The sequence below is a fragment of the Ochotona princeps genome, chromosome 12 (genome assembly GCF_030435755.1).
Source record: "Ochotona princeps isolate mOchPri1 chromosome 12, mOchPri1.hap1, whole genome shotgun sequence".
In the NCBI taxonomy this organism is placed as follows: Eukaryota; Metazoa; Chordata; class Mammalia; order Lagomorpha; family Ochotonidae; genus Ochotona; species Ochotona princeps.
The window spans coordinates 58181148-58207601 of NC_080843.1; the positions used below are offsets into that span (position 1 = coordinate 58181148).

Sequence of the window (26454 nt, forward strand, 5' to 3'; positions counted from 1 at the left end):
TGAGAATCTTTCTGGGGAAATAACTTTCTTCATAAAAGCAAGACTCCAAAACCAAAAACCATTACTATGTGCCAGTCTCCAGTAATATTTAGATAGAAATAGACTCACATAAGTAATACAATTATGTTAGTTTTCATGTTTATTTAGCTTCACAGAAAATCCAAAAATGTCTCTGAAAACTGGTATGTCTACCTAAAAACCAACTGTTCATTATGGTGACATAATACTGTGGTGGTAGCAGAGATGTCTAACTTAAACAGACTATTCAATTCCTGAACTTCTTCCAAGTGGGCCAAAGGACACCTTAAAAATCAAGCTTACAAACTGTAAGAAGATATAGAAAATAATTGAAACTTTAATACCTGGAACAAATTTTACAGCCACATTTTTAATTTACATATACAGTGGAGACCACTGAAAAACCTTCCTGATGCACTGCAGCAAGGAATTTTATTAGAATGTAGACAAACAGATTTGCCACAGAATGCAGCAAAATAACCTCACTGAGGAATCCTAAGATTTTCATAATGGAGCTTGTTACAGAGAGTTAAATATTATCATTAACGTTGTACAGCACATATTTTCTAAATGACATTTTCACTCAAGAGTTTGCTAACAACTGTTAGCAATCAATGTTTCATACATACTTAATTTTACTGCAGTGAAAGTGTGTGGCTCCCCAAATGTTAGTACATGAAATGTTTCGTGTAATCATAATCGTAGGATAATCTAAGATGGAGAATCAGAACATCAAAACTTTGATCATTATTGCATCTACATTTCCACAGAAGAAAAAACGAGAAATTTACACCATATTCCTCCTAAGACTGAGTAGATAGGTTGTAAAATAACAGACTTACTGGCATTGAACATAAAATCTACAGGGAACAATTTCTGTGAACTGATGTACAGCATCAATGTGCAATGAAATTGGGTTAACTGCGATCATGCAAATAAAAATCCTTCACAATCATTTTTTCATGTTTTATAAAATGGTCTTAAAGATATATTTCCATAAATATTTCTGGTGCAATTTAATTAACAACAAAAATACAAAGCTATCCCTTACTCTCTGTTACATATTTTAAGACATGCCATTGTAATGATGAAATAGCAATAACGTGTTTCATAGAATCCAGTCGGTAAGCCATTTAAGGACCAAGGTATCTTGAGCCCATATTAGTTACCCGATAGACAGCAGTCTCCAATAATCACTGCTGTCACTATGGTTGTAAATGAAGAATAGCATTAAAATTCTGAGAGATAAACACACAATTCAAAACATTTTTTTAAAAAATAAAAGGCTGTTTCATCAACAAGAAATTTAAAAGGGAAAAACAATTTTATCAACTGTGATATACACTGAAAAATAGTAAAATGTCATTTCCCAAAATAGTAGCTTCTTTATTATATTCACCATCTATGATAACCAATCTTGGAAATATACCTTACGCAATGTTGTACTACATAAAAATGCTTCATTACTCAATGTGATAAACTGAATGGGTTAGAATATGATTTTCATTTCTGGTGTTAACAATTATGAAAAAAACCTAAAAGACCAGCACCTGAAATACTAAAGCAAATGTAGGTATTCATTATGTAGTAACCTATATGTTTTGGTTTAAAACAGTTTACACAACTGTATAAACGATACTGTCTTAAGTAATATGTTTCTATATTTTGCAGATTACAATGTAGAAAACAATGTTTTGTTCTAAATCCAAATAAATTCCCACTTCTCCCAATAAGCATGGAAGAGAATTTCCTTCCAAGTTTATATAAGACTGTCATCCACAGTAGTTGATATAGTTGGATATATATAACTTCCACCCTGTCCCTCCCTCCTAAAATAATTTTTTGGCTCCAAAATAAAGTACAATAAACTCTTGATGAAAAACTATGTTATGGGGCAATCTATCATATACTATGGCTACATACGAATTTACAGAAAAGAGCACATCCCATTTTCAGCACTTTTTTCATAAACATGCAACTCACTATAAAATACAAAACACCTGGCTTTCAAGAACAGCTTTATAAAGACACACTGCATCAATAAAATCTTTTTCTTTCTAATTAACTTTGCTGTTATGGAGAACTGGAACTTTTCTAATGTGTATAGACCAGATTTTGTATCATAGCATAATAATTTGCACTTTCTGAACATAATGCTCAAGAGGAAATACCTATACACAATAACATTCTAGACTATTAAAAACTCATTCAAATTACAGAATTTTATTGATACAGCAGATTAATAAAAACTGAAATGGGATGATAAAATGGAATAAAGAATTCAGTACATTATTTTATAACACACTATTTTAAAATTAAAATATTTTAAATCTCTTTCTTAAAATTTCCATTGCCATGAAAAGCCAGAAAAATTCTGGACCCAATACTGAGGTGTGAAGTAATCAAACCACTCGAGGACTATTTCACAATTTGCTTGGTGTCCTCTCCACAGAGGCCTGGCTCTGGCAGAATGGCGGCCAACTGAGCACCTCTCAAGAGGAACGGTGCCAGGAAGAAACACTGGATAAATACACAAGGGAAAGAGACCACTGAATTCTCCAACAAATAGTGGCATCCAGAAAATGACACTAATTGTTGAAAACATTTTTTTTCACAGTAAAACTGCAGAGAATACAAATACAAACACTGACAGACTGCTGCTTAAGATCTATTCTAACAAACTCTTTCAAATCAATAGATCCAATAAACAGTTGGGTCCTGTCAGTTTAAAGCCGCTGATAAAAGCTATACAAGCACTTCAAAAGTCAGAAACATTTAAAAAAAATAGAAACAAAAAAGATATGTACAAGTTTTCTCTTTAGGTGATGTTTACACAAGCCATCGCACATTCCACTTTCACAAACTCCATAGTCAATACCACCATGCGTATGGCTGATTCGTGTGACCACAAATAAGTGAGTCATCACAGGCATGTCCAACTGTCCAGTCTTCAGCAGTCCCATTTTGTGCATTAAAGGCTTTTATTTAGCCTCAAGCTTGACAAAAATGATTTTTCCAAAACTTTCACACAGAAAGTGACTAATAATACATTTGTTCATCGCCTTTCTCTTTTAGAACTTCGTCGCCGTACCTTAAGAGAAAAATCAGATGTTTAATTAAAGTGAGTGCACATTTATAAGATACTGTAACAGTTATACTGATTTTTAGTCATTCTTTATCCTCACTTATTCCTGATTTACTTCGATTCTCTTTCCCTGAAAGTTTTTCCTTTTATGTTCTTACCTTGGCATCACTGATTTTGGTCTACGTATTACTGAAACCCTTACAAGACCATAAAAAGCCTTTCCCAAAATAGAAGAGTGAAAATCTGACTTGTCTATTTAACAAATTTAAAGATAAACTCAGCATTGAAACACAGTTGCACAGAGACTGTCTTTCTACTTACAGTGCCATGGTAAAAGAAAATATGTGATATTATGATTGTACATTACAGCTGTGTTTCTTGGGAAAGTAGTTACTAAATTTGGATCCTAGCACCTAATCAAGTATCCATATCTATAAATAACCTGAAATTCAAGCACATTACCAGTTCCTTACAAGTACTGCTGAAAACTTAAACTTTTAGTTTAAAATTAGACAGAACAATATGGGAATGTGAGACAAATGGGATTTTGTTGAACTTACTATGTATTTTTTCTCTAATGACTTCAACCACTAGAGACTATACAGCCTTATTTTTATATCCCAAAAAGCTCCCTTTAAAGGAACTAAATTTGAGACCACAATTCAGCATTTTTTTTTATGGCCTTGACTTAGAAGTTGGGAACCTTTTTCTGGCAAGGGCTATTACGAACATCATTTGTGAGCCACACAAAATTATTTGCAATCTAAAATTTAGCCAGCTATAGACAGATCTACTGAATTTCAAGTATAGCCTGCAGTTGTCTTAGCAAGGCCAGATCAAATCACTTTGAGGCCCTTTTAAGGCCAGATTTTCCCAGAGCTGGTAATGAATCCTGTAATAAACAGGACTGCTGATTCTACTCAGTAGGACAAAGCAGCAGAGACTAAACTAAGGTCTGGTAAGCAGGATGGATAGCTGAGCTGATCTAAAGACTCAGTATTAATTAGTGTATCAGAACAATAACTCTTCTTTAAATGTGTTCATTTTTACATTCCCAAACAGAAATACCTGAGATATATTACCTAACAAAACCTCTCATTACTTTTAAAAAGAGGGCTGTGGGGTTGTGGCATTGTGGCTTAATCTGCCATGTGCAATGCCAGCATCCCATATGGGTGGTTGGTTTAAAATCCGGCCATTTGTTTCTATTCCAGCTCGCTGCTAACAGAGAAGCAGCAGCAGATGGTACAAGTTCCCATAAGGGAGACTGTAGTGAAGCTTTAACTCCAGCATGGCCCAACCCTGGCTACTGTAGCCAAGTGGGAAATGAACCAGTGGGTAGAAGGTGTTGATCTCAAACTCTGTTTTTCAAATAAATAAATAATAAATCCTCAATAAACAAATAAACTGTGTCTCGGAAAGGTTTATGTTCCCACCCTGACCCCCAACCCCTGCGAAGCATTTATTACAAATTTTTAAGAACTCTGTCAGCTTGTCCTGCAATTCCAAAGGTTGAGTAACTCACTTTCAGTTCCTATTGTGAAAACCAAACAGAAGTGCCAGACAGAATTATGAACTACAAATAACAACACACTATTGAATACCAGCGCCCTAAAGTCAAGGTACAACTGCAAGGCGTGTGAGCCAGCCTAGAGCTCTCTACATTCAGTCCAGGCTGGACACTGACACTCTCACTAGGCTAGGCTGAGACATTATTCTCTCAGTTGCAGGTTTCAATAACCAAATGTTTACAAACTTTATTTGTTCCCCCCACCATTAGCAGTTTGATAAATACATACATTTACTGTAGAAACTTCCTCTTCCTCTGTTTCTTCCTGTGGAGCGTCGTCGGGGACAGGAGAGCTACCCTGGAACACCTCCACTTCTTCACTTGAATCATTTTCTTTAGTAGCTGCTTGTTTGGAGCGTCCTACACGGCTAGAGTAAAACACATAAAAAATAATGTAAACGTTTTAATCTTTACCAAGAACATATCACTAGAGGAAATGTGTGAAATAATTCGTAAGTTCTCATTGTTTTTACCTTCCATTACTTCATGAAACAAGATGCCCACCCTACCACTGAATGACAAGCACACATACAAAAATCTACCAAGCAAAAAAAGTTACATGGCTGTAAATGACATTAAAACATTAATCCCAAATCTACCCTTCCTTTTATTTTTCCAACTCAGTTAAAGATATCTACTGAGTTGTTTAAACATATTTTGAGCAGAAAGTAATAGTCTCTAACTTACCTTTTAGATTTTCCTTTCATTCATTTCTCAATGCCTCCATTGCTACCACCTAAGTCAAACCATTTTCATTTAATCTCTTTACACTGTAACTGTTTAAAAGTGTAACAAGAGTGCATGTCACTCCTGGCTAGCCACACTTTCCACTTACCTGAAGATGATTCTGTAGATCTCCTGCATGTAATACAAAGGCTCTGCAGACCCTCCTAGTCTGTGTCTGCTCTCATCTCTTTCTACTCTCCACCTCCCAACAACTACAATACCAGCTAATCTTTGCCTTCCCTGGGCCCCTTGAATGTGCCAAGGTTTTCCCCACTTGGGACACTTTAGAGTTCTATGCATCCGGAATGGTTCTTTCCTATTATTTGCCTGTCTAAATCCTATTCTCAAGCAGTCTCAACTCGATAGCTCCCTAGATATATGCCTGCAGTGCATATTTAGTAACAACCCCATATTTGTATATTGATTATCTAAGGACTGCATGTTCACGGTTCGCATGAAAATAAGAACTAAATATATTGTGATTAATTTTCCAACACCTCATACTCTTTAACACAGAGAAGATAATCAAAAAATATGGCTTAACACCATTTACTCTAATGGATCCCTCTTGATAAATATTTTTAAAATTAAATACATAGCTTATCTCTTCTCTAAACTATTTAAAAAATTTATTCATGCTCAAATAGAGTAACTTTTAATTTAGTTCAGTTTTGTAACATAATAACCAAATGAAATGAAAAGCAGCAACAATCTGTTTCAATTCCGTTAACAGCTGAACCCCAACAACAGACACATCCTAACATGCAGTGTTATTCTGACTCTAAACAAGGTGCTTCAACGCAATGCCTGGCCTAATGTTTAGCTGCCCAGAGCTCCTAACAGAGGGCCTGGGTTTGCTTCCCAGCTTACCATGGGAAACAGCGGTGCTGGCCCAGGTGATCATGTTCCCATTCACATGGAAAACAGGAGTAGAATATTCTAGGTTCCTGCTCTCAGTCCCAGCCAGATATAAACTGCAAGCATTTGAGGAATGAACCAACAGATGGGAACTATCTATCTGCCAAATAGATTTATTTTAAAAGAGCTTCCAGATAAAGGAGGACAGAATGCCAAAATAGATCATAAACTCTCCTGTACTGATGCTTTTTGAAATAAACACTTCTCACATTCAGAACAGTCATAGGAGGACTTGTATGAATTCAGGAGACAGTGCAGTAAACACTTAATCCCTTATGTTTAGTGATCAAATACAACCTAAAGTTACAAGGTTCAAAGATATTTACTATTATTTCCTTGTTACAGAATTAATCACAGCGATTTAATATTCCTTATTTTTTTTTTTAAGATTTATTTATTTGTACTGGAAAGGTAGATTTACTGAAAGAGAAATAAAGAAAGATCTTACATCCACTGGTTCACTCCCCAAATGGCAGTAATGGCTGGAGCTAAACCGAGCCAAAGTCAAGAGCTTTTTCCAGGTCTACTCCCAAGTCTCCCACATGGGTAAAGGGTCCCAAGGCTTTGGGCTGTCCTCCACTGCTTTTCCAAGCCACAAGCAGGGAGCTGGATGGGAAGTGGTACAGCTGGGACATGAACCAGAGCCCATCTAGGATCCCAGCACTTGAGGGGGAAGATTAGCTAACTAAACCATCATGCCGGACCGGATACTTAACATTCCTGATATACAGTGACTTTCCTTGACTGAATCCAAATACAGCTCTGAAGTAGCCAAAAAAATATACCTATCTTTACCCTTAACTTGAGAGGAAAATTACATGGTATAACGCATGAATACCAGCTCCACATCCAGGCCTGGCAACAACTGTAAGATAAACTAAGCATTCAAATCACAGTGTGTTGGCAACTACTGATCTAATTATGTAATGAACTTTTCTCAGAAAAACTGCACCCAATTTCTGATTAACAGAAGACACACTATTCTACTTCCACTTTACATAACTGAGGAGAAGAATATTGCCAGCCCTACTTCACAGCAATCATCATCCTGTGACATTAATAATCTTGGATATGTTACTATACTGTTTCCATAAATGTGCTTTGGTGAACATCCAAACTATATATAGATACATTAGATCAGAAAACAAAACAGACACATAAAAAATAAAGTATGTTTGTATGGATGTAGAAGAAATTGTGCCTATTATTTCCTACTTCAAGCTCAAAGAATAAAAAATACAAATAGATTGGAGAGCCAGGGAAAACTGCTGAGGGGAAACGAAGAATATTTGAGGCGTGATGAGGCAAGTGGGTCAGTGTGTCGTGATTATTATTGTTTACATTTAAGGTAAATACTCAAAAATGCTTTCAAAATAGAAGTGCCTTATTATTTCTTTTGATACCATAAAATCTGCATAGGAAATAAAAAATTATATGGTATCAATTAACAAATATTTATGCTGACCTGTAAAAATGTATAAATATATAGATAAGGAAAACTGAAATGTTAATCGCCTAGGATAAATTTATAAAAATCTTATTTTACATAGCATAATGAGTCAAAATATATGGAATTAAAATATAGCACTATTGTGTATTCATAAATTTACAAACTTTTGCAAAATAGTTTGAAACTGGTTTCAAATGCAATATTTACAACTTACACATTCTTTTTGGGTTGTGATGGTAATGGCGTTTTTGATGGTCTTCCCCGTCCTTTCTGTGGTGTGGAGTGTATGGATTCAACTGCACTAGTTTCTGGAGATTCTGCTCTGCTTTGGGGAAGACCCAAATGTGGACAGCATCAAATTATGATTCATAATACTGTAACTGCACACACCCAGTTCAGAATTGCACACTCTTACCTCTGCTGTGCTCTCCTGGATGCCCGGTGCTGTTTGCTCTTGGACTTCTGCTCGCTACTGCTACTTTGTCTTTCTTCTTCCTCCTCCTCCTCTGCAGGTCCTGATTTTTTTTTGCTTCCTTTTTTAGAAGTTTTCAGAGTTGGTTCTTCTTTGGGTGTACCGGCACCCAGGGGTTTTGGAGGGCGCCCTCTTTTGCCCTTTTTGGGCGGGCTGTTCTGTTCATCCTCGTTTTCCAGCATGTCCTCCTTCAGCCTCTTGTCCTCAGGCCAGGGCTGCTCATCGGACTCCGAGGTCGCATGTCCTCGCTTCCGTCCTCGTTGAATGCCTTTAGGCTTCTGTTCCTGCACCAACTTAGTTAGGTCATCCATACCTAATTTTTCCTCTGCATCTGTGACAGGAGTTTTTTTCCGACTTCTAGGTTTTTCCAATTCAGACTAGGTGGGAAAAAAAAACAAGATTTTTAAATACAAAATCGTTAGAACGCATATTTTGAAGAATGAAGAAAAAAAGTTACTTATTTCTGTCAGGAGCATGTTCCCAAACATTCCCTATACACCTACACAGTTTTTACATAAGAACCACAACTATTTGCTGTACTAATTATTGCTTTTGATATATTTTTCATTTTAAAAAGGTTTTCCAGCATAAGAGTATAATCATTCATACTTTCAAGTTATCAGCAAAAGGAAACTCTAAGATCAGCATTTTATTAAAATGTAATTTTCAATGAGGAGCTGTATTTACTGCAAATAAACACTCTAACTTCAGTGCTTGATTCCTAAAGGAAGTATCTGTTTTGATAATCAATTTTGGTAATTTTGATGTAACTACTACAGACTGCAAAATCAGACATACTATCATGCTTACAAAGGATCTAACTTAATAAACGAAAACTGTTAAACATAAAAGTTATCATCTACTAAACATTCTGGAAACCCTCCTGAATCAGAGACACTACTTCTCTAAACACAATAAATTAGTAAGAAAACCAATGATAAAAGAAAATACTCTCCTTACCAGTTTACAATCTTAAAACTCAATGAAACCAAAAACAATTGGAATAGCTGTTAATTTTATATTTTTAATAGCTGCTATGCATCCTGTGAACTGTCCAGCTATGTCCTTTAACCACTGTTTACCAAAATCTTAGGGGTTATACTCATTCTTTCACTTTTTAATGTATGATTAAATTATGTTTCCTGTGTCCTATGGGCTGAAGAGTGAAACTTCCCCACTCCCTTGCTGAAGCCCCACCCCCACCCCCGCCAGCGTGCTTCTGGGATACGGCGTCTGTGGGAAGTAATATGGGTAAGAGCAGCAGAAACAGTCCTCCCAGCATGCCTGGTGCCCCTGAAAGAAGAAACATCAGACACCCATGTTCTACCTTTGCCTTCACACTTCTAAGATCTAAGATGGCATAAAGGAGAACAGCCAAGCTGCCTCAGGGTACAAAAGAAGGAAGGAGAGACCAAGTTTCTAGAAGGTCTGAATGACTACAACAAAGAGTCCAGGGACAGGAGTAGACAAGACTGGAGACACCGTTGCCGACAGCCATGTAGTGCTGCTATCTTAGCAAGGGAAGGTAGGAACAAATCGCCATAAGCCCCACCCCAACATCTGCAGTTCTAGCTGGCAAGAGAACTCCACAGCCACCCACTGACTTTTCCTTCAACCTGAGGGCTACCTGCCAGGCTGGAGAAGGGGAGCTGCAATGCTTCATTTCTCTTCCCCACAGAGCTCCAGACAGGGCAGTGAAAGCCAGCCTGTGCTCTGTTCCTTCTGGAATCAACCAGAGTCAGAGGCAGTCAGGGCCACAGGACAAGGGATGTGTTAGCAAGGGAAGTACAGTGCCCCTGCACCCTGAAACTGTGGGGTTTGGGAGAAGATGAGCCCCAGTGCTACATTCACACACTGTGCATCAGAACCAAAGAATTCCCCTTAGCTTCTTGGGGCTAGTACTAGAAACAGCACATTAAAAAAAAAATCCACCCCCACCATGGGAAATCTAGGTAACCCTACTGTAACTTACAATATCAAAATTACAACAATTATTCCTAAATTTCTCATTCCACTAGAATCTACCTGCATCCCATGCAGGTTTGATTCACATCCTCTGGTCTCAGGACCAGAGCTGCTGTGTCAGAAGCCAGAGCCTCAGCAGGACTCTCCTGAGAGAGGGGTCATCCACATCAGAGACCTAGAACCACAGTAAGTGGGCCACAAGCCCTGGCACCACTCTTGCCTGCCAGTGGGACAAGACAACAGCCAAACAGAACAAAGCATTGGCTCTCACAGTCCCTGCAGAGGTGGACAGAACTCTGAATCAAGGATGCACGCTGTTAAGAAGCCCATATTCATGGCGAGATTGGCAGCAATTCATAACGGTTGAACTATCAAAACCACTTGAGCAAGACCCTAGGCGCATGCCCCACATCAGGGACCTGGGATGGATGGGAGACTGGGTTGGGCTTTTCCCTTTATCTCCAGATACATGAAAAAAAGCAATGTGGAAATAATAGTCTTACCCACTTTCCTATAGCCCTTGAACCTTTTTGCCCTAATTATGTAAAGAATGTCAAAAATAAAGAAAAATAAAAAGAAGCCCATATTCATCTCAAAGCCACAGTTCTATCCCTGCAAAGTGCAATATGCCACTGCACCATTTATAGACTATAATTGTCATTGAGACAAAAGAAATCACCGAGACTACACTCTCAAACTCACCTAGAACAAAAGTCAAAGCAACAAGCCAAGGAATATCCGGCATTCCAGCTAAATCACTACCTCTTTCCCAACAAAATTTACTCCATAAAAAGGGACATTACATCAGGTACATGGACATCATTTTAGAGAAAGATACCATGATGCCTCCAAAAGACCCAAACAATTCAACAGAATTAGATCCTGAATTAAAGACCATCACTGAAATGACAGATGCAGAATTAAAAATAATGATTGTAAGAAAACTCAATGAGATACAGAATACAGATAGCCAGATTAAAGAAATGAGAAAATCAAAGAGTGAGTTGAGTGAAAATACTAAGGAAACAGAAATCATTGAGACAAACAAAATAGAAATTTTAGACATGAAATCAGTCAGTAAAACAAATATGATTAACAGCTTTAATAGCAGAATCTGCCAAGTGTAGATTCTTTCTCTCTGTCCTCAAGGATAAGACTTTTCAAATAACCCAATAAGAAAATGTTTAATTAAAAAGAATGAACAAAGTCTGTATGAAATATGGAATTTCACTGAACACTCAAATACTTGAATAAGGAATATTCCTGAAAGAAGAAAAGGAAATAGCTTCTTGGCCTTTTGGCTAAGACAAGTGTAGAAGAAAAGGGAAAATGTATGGAGAACCTGCCAAACGAAATAATACTTCAAAATCCCCGGCGGCGTGGCCTAGCGGCTAAAGTCCTCGCCTTGAACGCCCCAGGATCCCATATGGGCGCCGGTTCTAATCCCGGCAGCTCCACTTCCCATCCAGCGCCCTGCTTGTGGCCTGGGAAAGCAGTTGAGGATGGCCCAAGGCTTTGGGACCCTGCACCTGCATGGGAGACCCAGAAGAGGTTCCTGGTTCCCGGCATCGGATCAGTGCGCGCCGGCCCGTTGCGGCTCACTTGGGGAGTGAAACAACAGATGGAAGATCTTCCTCTCTGTCTCTCCTCCTCTCTGTATATCCGGCTTTCCAATAATAATAAAATCTTTTTTAAAAAAAAAATCCCCAGGTCTTGATAGATACCTGGACATCCAGCAATAAGAAGCTCAAAGACCCCACACCAGTTCAACCAACAGAGATCCTTCCCAAGGAATGCTGTAATTAAACCGGCTAATGTTAAAAACAAGTAAAGAATCTCAAAAACAGTAAGAACATATGTTACAATTAAACGAAAAACAGTAATATTAGACTTCTCAGTGGATGAGGAGGGGGGTATATTTTCTTCAAAAAACACTTTGCACAGCGAAGCTACGCTTTAAAGTTAAGAAGAAATAGGGAATATTCCAAAAAAGCAAAAACAGAGAACTCATCACAATCAGACCATCTTCACAAGAAAACCTTGAGGACTTTGCATCAGAAGTACACATCACAAAAACACATGAAATCACCAAAATCACTAACAGAGCAGGTATACTTGGCATTCAATCAACAAAATAGCACGTGTTATTTATCTATCAATATTAATCTTAAATGTAAAACGTATAAATTCTGCAGCCAAAGACTTAGGTTGGCTGAAGGAATAAACCTAGACCCCACTATATGCTGCCTGCAAGAAACTCGCTTCATTAGGATACACAAAGACACAAAGTGAAGAGCTGGAAAAAGATATCAGGCAAATGGAAAACTAAAAACAAACAGCAGTAGCTATTCTGATACAAGATAAAAACACTTTAAAAACTGTAGAAAAAGATAAAGAACATTTTGCTAAAAGGTTTGATCCACTAAGAATCAGAAATATATATACACCCGGCATAAGACCATCCAGATATATACAACAAATACTATTAGACCTACAGGGAGAGACAACTCCAATATAGCACTAGCAGGTAACTTAAGATCCCTGTCTCATTAGTGGGTAGATCACCCAGACAAAAATATCAGGCCACATTCTGCACCCTGGTGGGCCGATGAGAGTCTGGGATGGCAGGCATGCAGGCAGCCTGGACAACACAGTCAGCGGGGGCATGGAGGGACTTGGGGACTTGCACCCAGGTGGGTAAAACGTGCCTATGGATTTCCCCATGTGCTTGGCCCCAGGTGGAGTTGCAGGAGGGGAGAGGAGAGACCTAGGTTAGCATGCTGGTGTGGTGTGCTGGTGGACCAGGCTTAGGGAACTATGATCCGGCCTAAGTCTTAAGTGTGTGGAGGGCTAGGGTTTTGAGTCAACACACACGCCAGGAGCTTGGGACCCTGGTTGGCAGACAGAGCTGTGGGCCAGCACACCACCCCACTGGAAGATTGGGCTTTGGAAGGCTGGGCTGAGAAATCCAAACATTCCCAAGCACAGGAACTGTGGACTGATCAAGGGAAAAGGCAAGGGGATGTACAAAATACTGCTGAGGGATGGTGCTGCATGTGAGGAGTGACTTCAATCACAAAGCCACTGTACCTGCAGGTAAGCAAGAGGGCTGAGCCCAAGCAGTTTGGAATGGGGAAACTAGAAAACATTTATGGGTCAGACCAATGCAAGAACCCACCTGGGAGACCTGAGCTGAGTTAGTTAGCATGGACCACAGCTGCACACCAAAGCTAGGACTGGGGGCCTACCTGGCAGGGCTAGATCACAGTACCTGCCAGTGAATCAGAATAGGGGACAGGTAATGTTAGGCTGGGCCATGACACTAATCAGCACACCAGACAACCAGATCTGGCGATTCTGGGGGGATATGTGTGCCCTGTGAAACTGCAATTTCTGCTGGTTTGCTTAAGAGCTGGGGGTATGGGCTGAGATAGGCATGAACCTGGAACCTCCGACACTCATGGTTACTGGGGTTGGGAACAAGACTGGCTGGTCTAGGCTGCAGCACCCACAGGTGCACCCAAGAATAGGGTGGGGTATGGGCTGGGCCACAACATCCACTAGTTAATACAAAGGTCAGAATGGAGGGGGCAGACTATGCCAGGTGGCCACCTAGCACCCGCCAGGACATGTGAGATCTGGGTCCAGGGGGAGCCTGGTAGGAAAACTTGGGAAACTCCCCTGGTGGGCCACAGTTTCCACTGGTGAGCATGTGATTCAGCTCTGGGCGTTGGTCAGGCTGGGCAAGGCAATTCCATCAGTTAGCCACTATGTAGGTTGGTTCTGGAGGAGTATGGGCCAGGCAGCACCAGCCAACCTTAGCCCACTAGCACATGCACGAGCCAGGCTGCAGTGTACATCATGTAGGGTTATGCTATCACATCTACCGGTTTGCATGAAAGCCAGGGAGGGAAGCAGATGGGGCAGGGCTGAGCTGTAGCACCCACCAGTGAAAGCAAGGACTGGAAGCTGCCCGGAACAGGCCAGGCTGCAGTATCTAGGGCTATGCCAAGCTGGGTCATAGCAACCACTGGCTTGAACAAAATCTGTGGCTGGAAAAAAGCCTTGTTGGGGAGCTAAGGGGATGCCGTGGGTGGGTTGTGGTTCCCACTGGTGAGTGTGAGAGACAGAATGGGGGTGGCGATCTGGAACGGACATGACTATAATGTCTCTTGGCATGGGCATGGACAGGATCTGCGATGTGCCAGAATGGGCTTGACTCCAGCACAAACTATTCAGGGGCTGGCATGACAGTTCAAATGACTAATCCTCTACCTGTAAGCCCCAGAATTCCATATGGGAGTCAGTTTGTGTCCCAGCTGCTCCACTTCCCATTCAGCTCCCTGCTTATGGCCTAGGAAAGAGTGGAAAATAGCCCAAAGCCTTGGGACCCCGCACCTGTATGGGAGACCCAGAGAAGGCTCTTGGTTCCTGGTTCAGCTCAGCTCAGCTCAGCTCAGCTCAGCTCCAGCCATTACAGCCATTTGGAGGAGTGAACCAGCAGATGGAGATCTGTCTGTCTCTCCTCTCCATAAATCTGCCTTTCCAATAAAAATAGAGAAAACAATGATAAAGAAATCAACTAAATGGAGGAGCTGTTAAGGACTTCAATTCGTTTCCTTTTTCTAAAGCTAAAGCTACACACAATTATTAAAAAAGGGGAGGGGGGCAGACAATGACAAAAAAAACTCCCAAACAACAATCAGAGTTGGTGCAGGGGGTTAGTTTTGAGCATGGAATTGGCATGTTTGACTACAGAGAACAAAGGGATTAACATTATTATCAGAATGACAATATACATTTAATATAGGTAAATCACACAGTAGCCCATCATCATAAATGTTAAACTTGTAGTTAAGTCCATTAAAAATTCAATATTAAATGTGATAATGTTAATTGGTTCAGTGAAAAAAAATTACTATTTAAACAGTAAAATTACTGTTACAATTATTTTAAAAGTTAAACCAAATATCTCACCCTTACAAGATCAGAGTCGTCCCTCTTGTCACTTTTTTTTCCAGGCAAAGGTGAAGACATTGTGTAATCTTCATTTTCACTGTGATCCATTTCCGAACTATCGAGCCTTTTAATACAAGCATTTGTAACTGTTACTGCACACACACAGGCTCTCCAGGGCCGCTGTATCTCAGTGAACAGTACTTTCTCAAGCTGAAAACTCAGAGTATAAAAGTGCAGCTGCATTCTATCTCCCTAACTGTTCACATACAATCAATCCATCAGCAGGACCATTCGGGTCTAACATCAAAATAAATCCCAAATTAGACTATCATTTCCTCCCTCTTCATTTCTCCCTTAGAGTACTACTAGTTGAGTCACAGGGGAAATATATTTAAAAGCAGAAATAAGATCTCTAGACTTTCCACCAGTATTTTCTAACTACAATTAAAATCAAATAGATTCCATATCACAATCCACAGGGTTCAAACATCATCTGGCTTCCTCTAAACTATCTATCCCCTAACATTATCCCCTCATTCCTCCTCTCCAACTGATGATACACATCAAACTCATTTCCTTGGAAAGAATCTTACCAACAGATTTTACAGGGAAAAGAGTAATAAGATAGATTGGTCAAAGGATGAAGAAGTTTAAGGAAAAAGTATACTAAAAGTGAACATTGGACAGTTAGTACACAAACAACGAGAGAAAGGACAGGGCAAAAATCTGTCTTGAAAGCAAACAAGGAGAACTAATTAGGATTTCTGAGCAATGGGGTGACATGAACACAGCAGCAGCATTTTTGAAAAAGTACATAGTAGCAATATAACATTCACAGTGAGATATTAAAACTAATACTTACAACTGGAATTAACTACATGAAGCTAACAGAAAAGGGAATTATAAAAATCCGTAAAATCATTTGATAAAACTAAACAAATCAGATATAGGGGAAGAAGTCAAACATAATTTCAAGGCAATAAGCCTTAGTGACTAGATAAATAAGACCATCTCAGAATATAATCAGAAAGTTCAGGAGAAAAATCACTAACTTCCCACTCTCTCTGCTATTAGCTTATCATGAACACTGTTAAGATTTTTGCATATTCTTCCAACAGTTTTCTAGGCACACAGCAAAAGATTTGAGTATAAACTTCTATTTTATACACTTTTTTATTCAATATAAATATGGCATAAAAATTATCTTACACTAGTTCAAATGTCAGCATTTTTAATGACTACATCTTCCACCATATAGAGGCAGCATCATTTAACAATGTAACAAGTGCCAGACATTGCGTCTAGAAGCAGTTTACTTATACTAACACAAATTACCTCAATATGCTAAAATAAAAAGCTAAAATGGCATACTGTCTTGAAAATGAGCAAGCAAATGAACATGAACTTGTGACTACGTATATTAAACAGGAAAGTTATAAATTAATTTTCATTTTACTGATAGTGAAAATTTGTAGTTTTATCCTTCCGTCTCTCCTAGCCCGTTGGTATCCTTAAACACACGTCTGATTTTCTCATGCACTTACCTCCCCTTTATCCTTCCAGGAGAGCTTGGGTTTGAGCTGCTGCTGGCATTGCTTACAGTTTCCATCCGTGATGATTTGGTCTGAGACTGCTTGCCTGCTGATGAAAGTGGCTTATTAACAGCTCCTAGAACATTGGTTGTTTTAGGCTGAAATGAGAAACGCATGTTCCATTTGGGTAAAACTCAAACTTACATGTAAAATATCCTAAATGTTATCTCTGCAAAAATATTTACAAACAAATCATTACAGGAATGCACATTCTTATGCAAAATTAGAATTACAGATTATCCCGAGTAAATTAAAAACTACACAGACACCCCAACAGCTAAGATTCCCAGTTATTTGGATGAAAAGGCCTACAAAGGCAGAAAATGGATGAAACGCATACTCAACAAAGGAAACAGGTAATTAGACTTGCTGCAGAATGACACAGATGTCTTGATTTAATTGCTATTAAGTTAACACGTTCAAAGATCCATTAAGGCCACTTGGGCTTCGTTCCAAGTTGAAATATAAGTTTATGCATATCAGCTTGCATCTACATAGTAAATATAATTTCTTTCCAGTAAACTGAATTAATTAGTAACACAATTATGCCCATAAACACAGAAAAATAAAACTACCACACGAAAATGATGGTCAAAACTTACTTTTCCAGGAGTAAAAAATGATTTCATTTCTGGAGGCAGATAATTTTTGGTGTTACTGAAATTCTACAATCGAGGGAAAAAGAAGCATGAACATGGGAACATTTATGAAGTGATTCAAAAGCCAACAAAACATAAAGCAGCTTTTTGTTATATTTATTTATTTAAATCAAACACTCAACAGAAGCAAAATTTCAGTCATTCATTTTATTATTATAGTAACTTTAATAATACTAGCTGACCTCACTACAGACCCAGAAGCTCACTGGAAAACACCGGCTTTGGGAATAAACCTCCAGTGAGGACGCCACATATGCTCCTGCAGCTGTTCACACCAAGCTAAATGCCAAGTAGACAGGTCTTGAAAATATGGGACAAATTTATATGGTTGTTCTAAATTCCTAATATTAGTAACATATTAATTCATATTTTGCTTTAAAAATAGCAAAATGATAGTAGTCATTGCCAGACTCAGAGTTACTCAATAAGCTTACATAACAATTTTGGAGAAACCTTTCACACCCCATACAACACTTGCATTTTTCAGAGAGGTTTGGGAAACTCTGGTGATATTCCCAAGGTCCTGGTTCTGTTCCAGTATCTCTTTCCTCATTCAGTTACAAATCTCATTCAAGGCTTTGTGACTTCTACTGTATCTCTATCAGAATTTTCTGTCTAGTTTTTTTATCACTGAACACTCAAAAATCCATTTTGATCACATCATCTCATCTCAGATTGGCTTAAATCTCTGAAAACAACATCCTCCTCTTCATCTTCAGCCCATATTCATGTCTTGCACCATATTTTTAAAACTCATGGCAGCAATTCCACACCATCAGTATTGGGCCAGTTCTTCATACTAATCTTTCCTAGTCTTCCCAAAACTTAATACTGAAAACACACTGTATTTCCACTTATACAAACAGATCCAAAATTAACTACCTTGTCAGGTTGAGTGAAAAAACGAGCTGGTAGTACTGGGTCCTTTGGAGACTCCAAACTGTATGTAGTACTCTTTGACATAATTATATTCATGGCAACATCACATACAGTATACAGTTTCTGCAAAAGCATAAAGAAAAAAATTAAGTGTTCATGTTGCTATCCTGGCATTCTGAAGCAAGAGTAATTTTAGAATATGGACGAGTATAAATAGTAAACTAAGTAAAGCCACAGTCAGTGTAAGCACTTTGGCTTACACCATTGCTTTTTATTAGTTTCAGAATTCCTTGGGGCTGGTGTTGTGGCACAGCACATTAAGCTGCCTGCTGCAATGATAGTATTCCATATTGGCACTGGTACAAGTCTTCTGCTTCACTTCCAGTCCAGCTCCTTGCTCATATGCCTGAAAAAGCAGCAGAGGAAGGCCCAAGAGTTTGGGTCCCTGCACCCACATCTAGCTGTTGGTTCCTTGCTTCTGCCTGCAGCCTAGCCCAACACTGACAGTTGTGCCCATTGGAGGAGCGACTCAGAAGCTGGAAGATTTCTGTCTCTGGCTCTTTCTCTGTAACACTGCCTTTCAAATAAATAAAATAAACCTTAAAAAATTTACTTCTAGCTTCTTATTAGCAACTCTAATTGCTACCAACAGAAAAAACCTGAGGTTGTCATTATAAAACAAAGTTGCTTATCTACAATTCCAACATTTAAGTCAACACAGAGCTACAATTATTCACAAAGAACTACATACCTCATTCATTTTTGCATCATCTGGTCCTTGGGCATCTTTCGTTTGTTTAATATTTTCTACCATCTTTCTGATAAATGCATGACTGTTATTTTCATTTTTAGCCATTAATATTTCCAAAACAAACCAAAGACATCTAAAAAATAAAAAAGAAGTATTTTATAGATTATAATCCCAGGCATGTAAGAATTAAAAGAAATAACCTACAAATTAGCCCTCAAGGGAAAAGGCTAAGGCACAGAAACACATCCTAACAAGTAATACAGATGTGAGTGTACATCCCTTTCAACATCTCACTCAATCTCCCAGGTGGCAGATTTAAAAACTAACACAAATAATGGAACAATGAAGAGACCTTAGCCCCGAGCGGTGGGAGTCAAAGAAGGCCGCTTGAAGGACCAGTGGCTCACCAACCAAGTGAGACCTTTGAGAACCAAGACTAACTCTAGTTACTCCAGATGGGCAGTCTTCAACTGAATGCTTGTGTCACAGAATATTCACTGGAAAAAGTCATGATTAACAACTATACATACGCATGAACTGACAATACATTACCGTATACATCTCGACTTCTGAACAAAAGATGTACTCCCAATGAAACTTTAGGATCCTGGACTTCCTACCATTGTCTATACCTATGATGTCATGATATACTTGAATAGAAGAATGATGAACTTGTGACTGCTGCTGAAGGATTATATTGTTGCTATGGTGGAAAACAGTGGAGGGGGAGGGAGGGGAGAGATGGGGAAATCCCTGAGCTGAGGAATTGCATCACAAAAAATTAAAAACACAACTATATACCTAGTAACTGCTTCAGTAAGACAAAAATTGAAGTTTTAGCAGTCCAATTCTAAAATTAATTTCATAAGCTGAGAAGGTATTCAGCCCAACAGTCAATACACCAGCACTGCAAGCCATTTTGCTCAATGAACTATGTCAGAGACAGAAACACAAATACCACAGGTTTTACCTTATATGTGGAAACTAAATTATATTTTGAAATAAACAAATAAGTAAATACATCAATCCAAACACAATGATGACTACTAGAGGCTGAGAGGGGTAGGAGGAAAAAAAGGAGTTTAGATTTTTTAAAAATACTGGAAACAGGGTATGGTTCATTAACCATAACAAGAATACTTATGTGAGATATTAATAGGGGAAATGGGCTTAGGAATTATGGAGAATAATTTTTGTTTTGTAAGTTATAAACTATTTTGAAATGTTACCAAGAAGAAAAGATGGCAAGTCATCTTTTATTGCAGCAAAAAAGAGGATCAAGCTGTCAAGTTTAGAAAACCAGGCTGGTCTAAAGACAACTTCGCTATTTACAGCCATCTTCCAATAATTTCTGAAAGAATTACTAATATCATGAACCACACAGAACTTATAACAAAGTACGAAGAGTAGCTCCTTAGTCAGGAACTTTGCTTATTAAACGAGGCCATACTTCCTACGGCCTCATTTTTCTTTACATAAAAACATGTTCACTGCATGACTGAAGGAGTTACTAATTCACTTCAGAAAAAAATCTGGAGTATCAGAAGCACAGAAGACAAGTGAAACAAATTTTAAAGAAAAGGAATGCCCAAATCAGAGAAACAAACCACAATACATACACTAAATTAAGTTTTGTGAAATTGTATGAAAAATATGAAGAGCTGGCATTAACAAAGAAATTAAATAAACAAATTACAATTAAGATACCATTACATATGGAAAATAAGACAAGGAGATAGAAAAAGTCTTACTCTTTAACATCTTTAAGTTGTTCAATATCTTGGACTTTGACATAATCTGGGTCATGTGCCAAAAGGTGAATTGTATATGGAACAACATACTCTGGTAGAAGAGACAACAATTTCTCTGGTTGGGACGAGGATGGAAGGGGAGAGAAGAAAGGATATGAAAACAAAAGAAGAAGCAAAACAAAATATCCACATTAGAAAATCAAATCTCACACATTTTCTTTCATATAATGTATCTTACATCACAAAAGTTTACCCCAAAATGGACAAGGGAAAAAAATACTGAAATACCTCATACTGATGAGGTCTAAGATAAACAGTTTATTCATCCATCAAATGCCTATTAAAAACATCACATGCTGAAGCTACAAATACTTGTTTTCAAAAGCAAATGGAAACAAACTGTATTCAAGACCAAGAGACATTCACTCATCCTCATGTGCTAAGTAATCTTGCTAATACTCTTGTGAGCTACTGCGCACAATTTAAAACTTGTGCTAAATCTTTCATAGCATGGCATAAAAAGTAGAAAGTAATGACTAATCCTCTTCGTTGAGAAGAGTTTAAATAAAAAGCTCTGAAGTTTGCTTATTTTTACTGCTGATGTTGAAGAGTAATTAGTTTTTAATATTCAGATACAGAAGGAAAAAAGTAACGAGCTTCAAAATTCAGATTACATACTATTAATATTTATGGTGTTCTTACCGTTTCAGGTCTTTATTAGATTCTAAACTTATGAAGATAAATAAGAGATGAAGAGTATTTATAGTACAGCAGAAATAGAGGCTATACTTCGACATGGAATGGACCCCAAAATAAGAACAGTTATTGCCTACTGTTTTGGGCCATGCATTTTTATTTATAGCTTTTTTAATTCTTTCAACCACCACAAGAAATGAGCATATCAATTTTATCAATCAGGAAACTAAAGCACAAATTAATCTAGGTGAGCACAACCAGAAAATGGTAGAAAACTTCTAAACCATCATATTTTTCTCAAGATTTGAAGGAAGAGAAGGAAGGATCACAGTACTGTGCTAATAACAAAACCATATTTTAAAGGACTCCAAAGGTACAAACCATACTCCATGGTTTTGTTTGTTCGTTTCTATGTCTGGAAGGTGGGAAGAATTTCCAGAAAGAGCAAAAGAAAAACTGCAAATTACGAATAATCCAGAATACACGGAGCCCCCAGTTCCCAGTAAGAAGCTGGCACACAGAAGGTGTAACTCAGGCTCATGCCATGGGGAGACATTTCAACACTACCCGAAGAGTAAAGAACACACAATGTGGAGTCAAGCAAGGCAGTACTGTGATCTCATCTGAGAGCAATGGCACATGAGGAGGTCATGGACCAGAGGCAGGGGAACAGTCACAACAGGGAAGAAGTCAGAAGACTGTAGACTAAGTCAAACAGCAATGTGGGAGACTACAGGATAGAGATTCAACATATTCATAGCAAAAAATGAATAGAAACTGATGACTGATGAGGAGCTGGAGTAGAAAAATCATGCCTCTGTTTTCTGACTTGGATAGTTGGTTATACCCGAGTAATAGCTTATTTGCTAAGTAAGTCACAAATGTCAAGAAGCAGACCAACCAACCAGGATGTGGCAGAGTAAGCAGATCATTCTGCAGTATGCTTACCACTAACAGCGGCATGCTGCTTCAGATATTCTCGTCTCACATTTATATTTTTTACCAAACACTGTCTAGCATGAGCTCGTCTCTCTTTCACGGGATCTTTTGCACAAAGGGCACAGATTGCCATATATTCAAGTGGAAGGCGTAATCGGGACAGGCCTTTGTGAAGTTTCTGAGCAAATACTTGTCTAACTTGATAGCACTCATCCTGTAAAAACACAATCATATCAATTATTAGCCATATGTCAGCAAACAGATTCTCAAATGAAATATGGCATTTCAGGAATAGGGAAGAGTAAAAAGCAGCAGGTTTTCTGCACAACCAGTGTTTCATATCCAAGATTGATACACTGTGACTTCATCAAATTTCAAGGGTGGGCTATATCTGGTCTCTAATAGCCACCTGCTACATGTGTCAGAACCACCTCAAAGGTACTTCTAAAACAAATAAAAAGGGTAAATACAAGTCCATCCAACTTAACACATTTTTTAAATCGAATTTAAAGCTACCACATATACTTACTACTTCTCAATTAAAGAATGTAAGAGTCCACCCAATTTAAAAACTTTTATTCTATCATTTAAAAATATACTTGAATTAAAACACACAACAATGAAGGTTAGAGATATCCATCAATGTCATTATTCCTCTTTGCACCTCTAAGTCTAGAAAAACACAAAGCACACAAACAACCAAATTATTCTTTTAACAACAGGGGAAAACACAAGCTATTCTAAGACACAATAACACTTTCAGAATTAGACTTAATCCTCCAGCAGTTAGCCTAAGGTATTGTACTGTATACCTTAACTGCAATTTCATGTATACTTTCCTTCTACCTAGAATAATCATTTAGTTTTTCCACAAAGTATTTGTAACAACATCTTGTCCATAACTTTACTTGTATCTCTGACTTAATTTAAACTTCAGGTTATTATACCACCAACTATACTTTTTACAGTACTCTATGATAAAAATATCCATCTATATGCCTTCACATGCAATTAAAAAAATTAAAAGGCAACACACAGCTTCTCTAGAAGTGTTGCCATGGGAGAGGGGTCTTCAGCTTACAATTTTCAGTTAAAAGCTATGTAAGTTAAAGCCAGCATATAGAAAATGAATAACTATTAATAAATTAACCATTAAACAAATGTGCCTAATTTCTACTTAAGTTATATCCCCAACAAAACTTTATTTTGTCCATTTTCCATTCATAATTCAGGATCCAACAAAAGAAGGGAAATTTATTATAAACTCAATCTGTGAGTCATCCCAAAACAGAGTGATTTTAGAGAACTGTCAAATCACAGGCAAGACAACACGAACAATAAGAACTGGAAAGGAAAAGGGAAACTGGCAAGCATGAGGACAGGTACTTCAACAGACCATCTGAATAAAAAGGTAACGAGGATGCCACTGGGAAGTGTTCAAGCTTTTTTGCAAAGATGATTATGATTTTGACTGACAAAACTGAAATAAATATGAAATGAATGATCAACTAATACAATTTTGCCAGAAAAAAATGCACTCAAAAACCCAAACACTTGATGTGTTCACGTTTACAGTTACAACGATTATTTGGAAATGAAAACACCAGATAGTGTCTGATACTACACAGTTATCCTCCTACCCTTCCAGGCAAAATTCTAATCAAAGCTTGTGTTTATTGCTGTGAAATTACTTTTGGTCTACATCTTCTTAAGTAAACTTCTTTATGTAGCCTTTTTTAGAAACAATAACACCTTTTAAAGAACTCCAACTGACAAGTTACGAAAATAAACTGCAAATACATAGATACAGGCAGAAGTTTTATATGCATCAAAAAACTGCAGAAAAAAATCTTCAAGGAATTAAAAGAGGAAAGAGACTTCTCTTAACAGTTAAAAAAGAACACATTGTATTCAGAAGGTTGTGCCTGAGCATTGATTTGCTGAAGGAGCTGGACATGGAAGAGCACAAAAAAATTCAGAAGCAGCCAAGTGTAAAGGGGAAAGAAAACTGTTTTGCTTCACTGAATTCAGGCTTAAGCAGAGGGCCATAGCTAAGAAAGATCTGCGAATGTAGTTAGGGCCAAACATTAGACTGGCTCAAACGCCAGGATGTATCATATTCACATTTTTTAAATGAATTATATATTTTTTATAAGGGAAAAAGCATGAGAACTATGATTAGGGAAATCTATGCACAACCTGTAAACTACAGTCCTGATGAAAGCTAACAATGGTCACAACATACTGAACATGCTTTAAATATTGCAAGCATAATACAATGCGGAATTGCCTAGATTGTTGCCAATACGGAAAAGGACAATTAGTCAAATCCATTTATAAGTATGTAAATATATAAAATAACAAATATTGTGTATTGTGATGGTAGGTATACCTGAAATGTTATGCAGGTTTATGTACTATTCATTCACAGATGATGATGTTGGGGCTACCTTGTCTCAGTCCCAATCACTAGAGGTACGTGGACAGTGAATGTGGGAATAGGAATGCACTCTTGCTTTCCAAAAAAAAAATTAACTTTGAGTTCTTTTAAGCCTCTGAAGTGGGACAAAAGATTTGAAAACTCTTAATGTTGCTTGTATAGTATTCACCTCACTTACATATAAACTTAGATAGTCAAGGAAGAATTATGCAAGAAGTTGCTCCCAGACAGTTCCTCATATAAGACATATTTTTAAAGGAAAATGGAAATGCAAAGTAGTCAAAGTAAGACAAAACCCAAAAGAATTTCAGCAAGGGGCAAGCATTCGGGGTGCCAATTAAGTTGCCAGCAGTCTACATCAGAGTACTAGGGTTGGGTATCAATCACCAGTTCTTGAGTCAGGCTTCCTGTTACCCTGGCCTTGACCTGTTCCCTCTGAGGGCATTTAAGAGTGAACCATCAGATGCAGGCGTGCCATCTTTAAGTATCTCACATTCAAAAAATAAAGAGCTAGCTACCCAGCACAGTAGCCTAGTGGCTAAAGTCTTTGCCTTGCATGCAGTGGGATCCCACATGGGCATCGGTTCCTATAGTGACTGCTCCACTTTCCATCCAGCTCCCCACTTGTGGCCTGGGAAAGCAGTAGAGAACAAGCCAAAGCCTTGGGACCCTGCACCCATGTGGGAGACCTGGAAGAAGCTCCTGGCTCCTGGCTTCAGATCAGTTCAGTTTCAGCCACTGCAGCCACTTGGGGAGTGAACCAGTGAAAGGAAGATGTTTCTGTCTCTTCTTCTCTCTGTAAACCTGACTTTCTAATAAAAATAAATAAATCTTAAAACAATAAAGTAACAATCTACAAGAATGAGCTCTATCAAACAACACAGAAGACACTGAAAACTATGATCATTAATCATTAAAGAATTGGGCACTTTTAGAAGACAATCCTAGGCTGTGACCAGGCTACAGTTCCCACTAGTTGTACGTGGAGGCCGAGTGTGTTGCAGGCTACGTTGGGTTGGGAAATAAATCTAGAAGTTATGAGCTCCCTAAAATTCCATTTCTAAAATAATTATGTGCAAGCTCTGAACAGCAACTAAACTGAAAAAAATTACAAATAGGATTTAAAATAACTTTTTAATATTGAAGCAACAATAATTGGTAAAATGTTAATGTAAAAATATGGACAATTGTTTAAGTCTAGGCCTTATACATAAGCAGTATGTTTTTTGGGAGGGGGAGGTAAAGAAGTACTGGGGTGGGCATTTGGTACAGTGGTGAAGATTCTGCTTGCAAACCCCGTACTCCTATGAATACCTGCTTTGGTTTCCAATGACTCCACCTTGGAACTCAACTACCTGTGAGAACGCGCTCTTGAGGCAGAGGACGGAACAAGTACTTGGCTCCTTTCTACCTACGGGGGAGACCTGGGCTGAGTTCCAGGCCCCTGGCCTCAGCCTGGCCAGCCCTGACTATTCAGGCATCTGAGAAGTGAAGCAGCTCATGGAAGATACTTTTTACTCTTTCTTTCAAATAAAAATGAAAGTTAAAAAAAAAAAGCCTCCTTAGAAAAATAAAACCAAGCAC

At 38.2% G+C, this 26454-nt stretch overlaps 1 protein-coding gene across 6 annotated transcripts in view; it reads right to left on the reverse strand.

Moving 5' to 3' along the window:
• Positions 1 to 337: 337 nt before the first annotated feature.
• The window catches only part of PDS5B (PDS5 cohesin associated factor B), a 154850-nt gene continuing 128733 nt past the window's right edge, over positions 338 to 26454 (reverse strand). For 2 of the 6 annotated variants that reach the window (XM_058670876.1, XM_058670881.1), the window contains 11 exons: positions 22440 to 22644; positions 20796 to 20910; positions 19045 to 19177; positions 18297 to 18416; positions 17358 to 17420; positions 16708 to 16853; positions 15182 to 15287; positions 8183 to 8616; positions 7982 to 8092; positions 4903 to 5041; positions 338 to 3109 (listed from right to left, as the gene is read on the reverse strand). In XM_058670876.1, coding sequence (XP_058526859.1) covers positions 3074 to 3109; positions 4903 to 5041; positions 7982 to 8092; positions 8183 to 8616; positions 15182 to 15287; positions 16708 to 16853; positions 17358 to 17420; positions 18297 to 18416; positions 19045 to 19177; positions 20796 to 20910; positions 22440 to 22644 — 1608 coding nt within the window. In that variant the 3' untranslated portion in view covers positions 338 to 3073. The remainder of the gene's footprint in view (positions 3110 to 4902; positions 5042 to 7981; positions 8093 to 8182; positions 8617 to 15181; positions 15288 to 16707; positions 16854 to 17357; positions 17421 to 18296; positions 18417 to 19044; positions 19178 to 20795; positions 20911 to 22439; positions 22645 to 26454) is intronic. The other 4 variants (XM_058670877.1, XM_058670879.1, XM_058670878.1 and 1 more) reach the window with 4 other exon arrangements.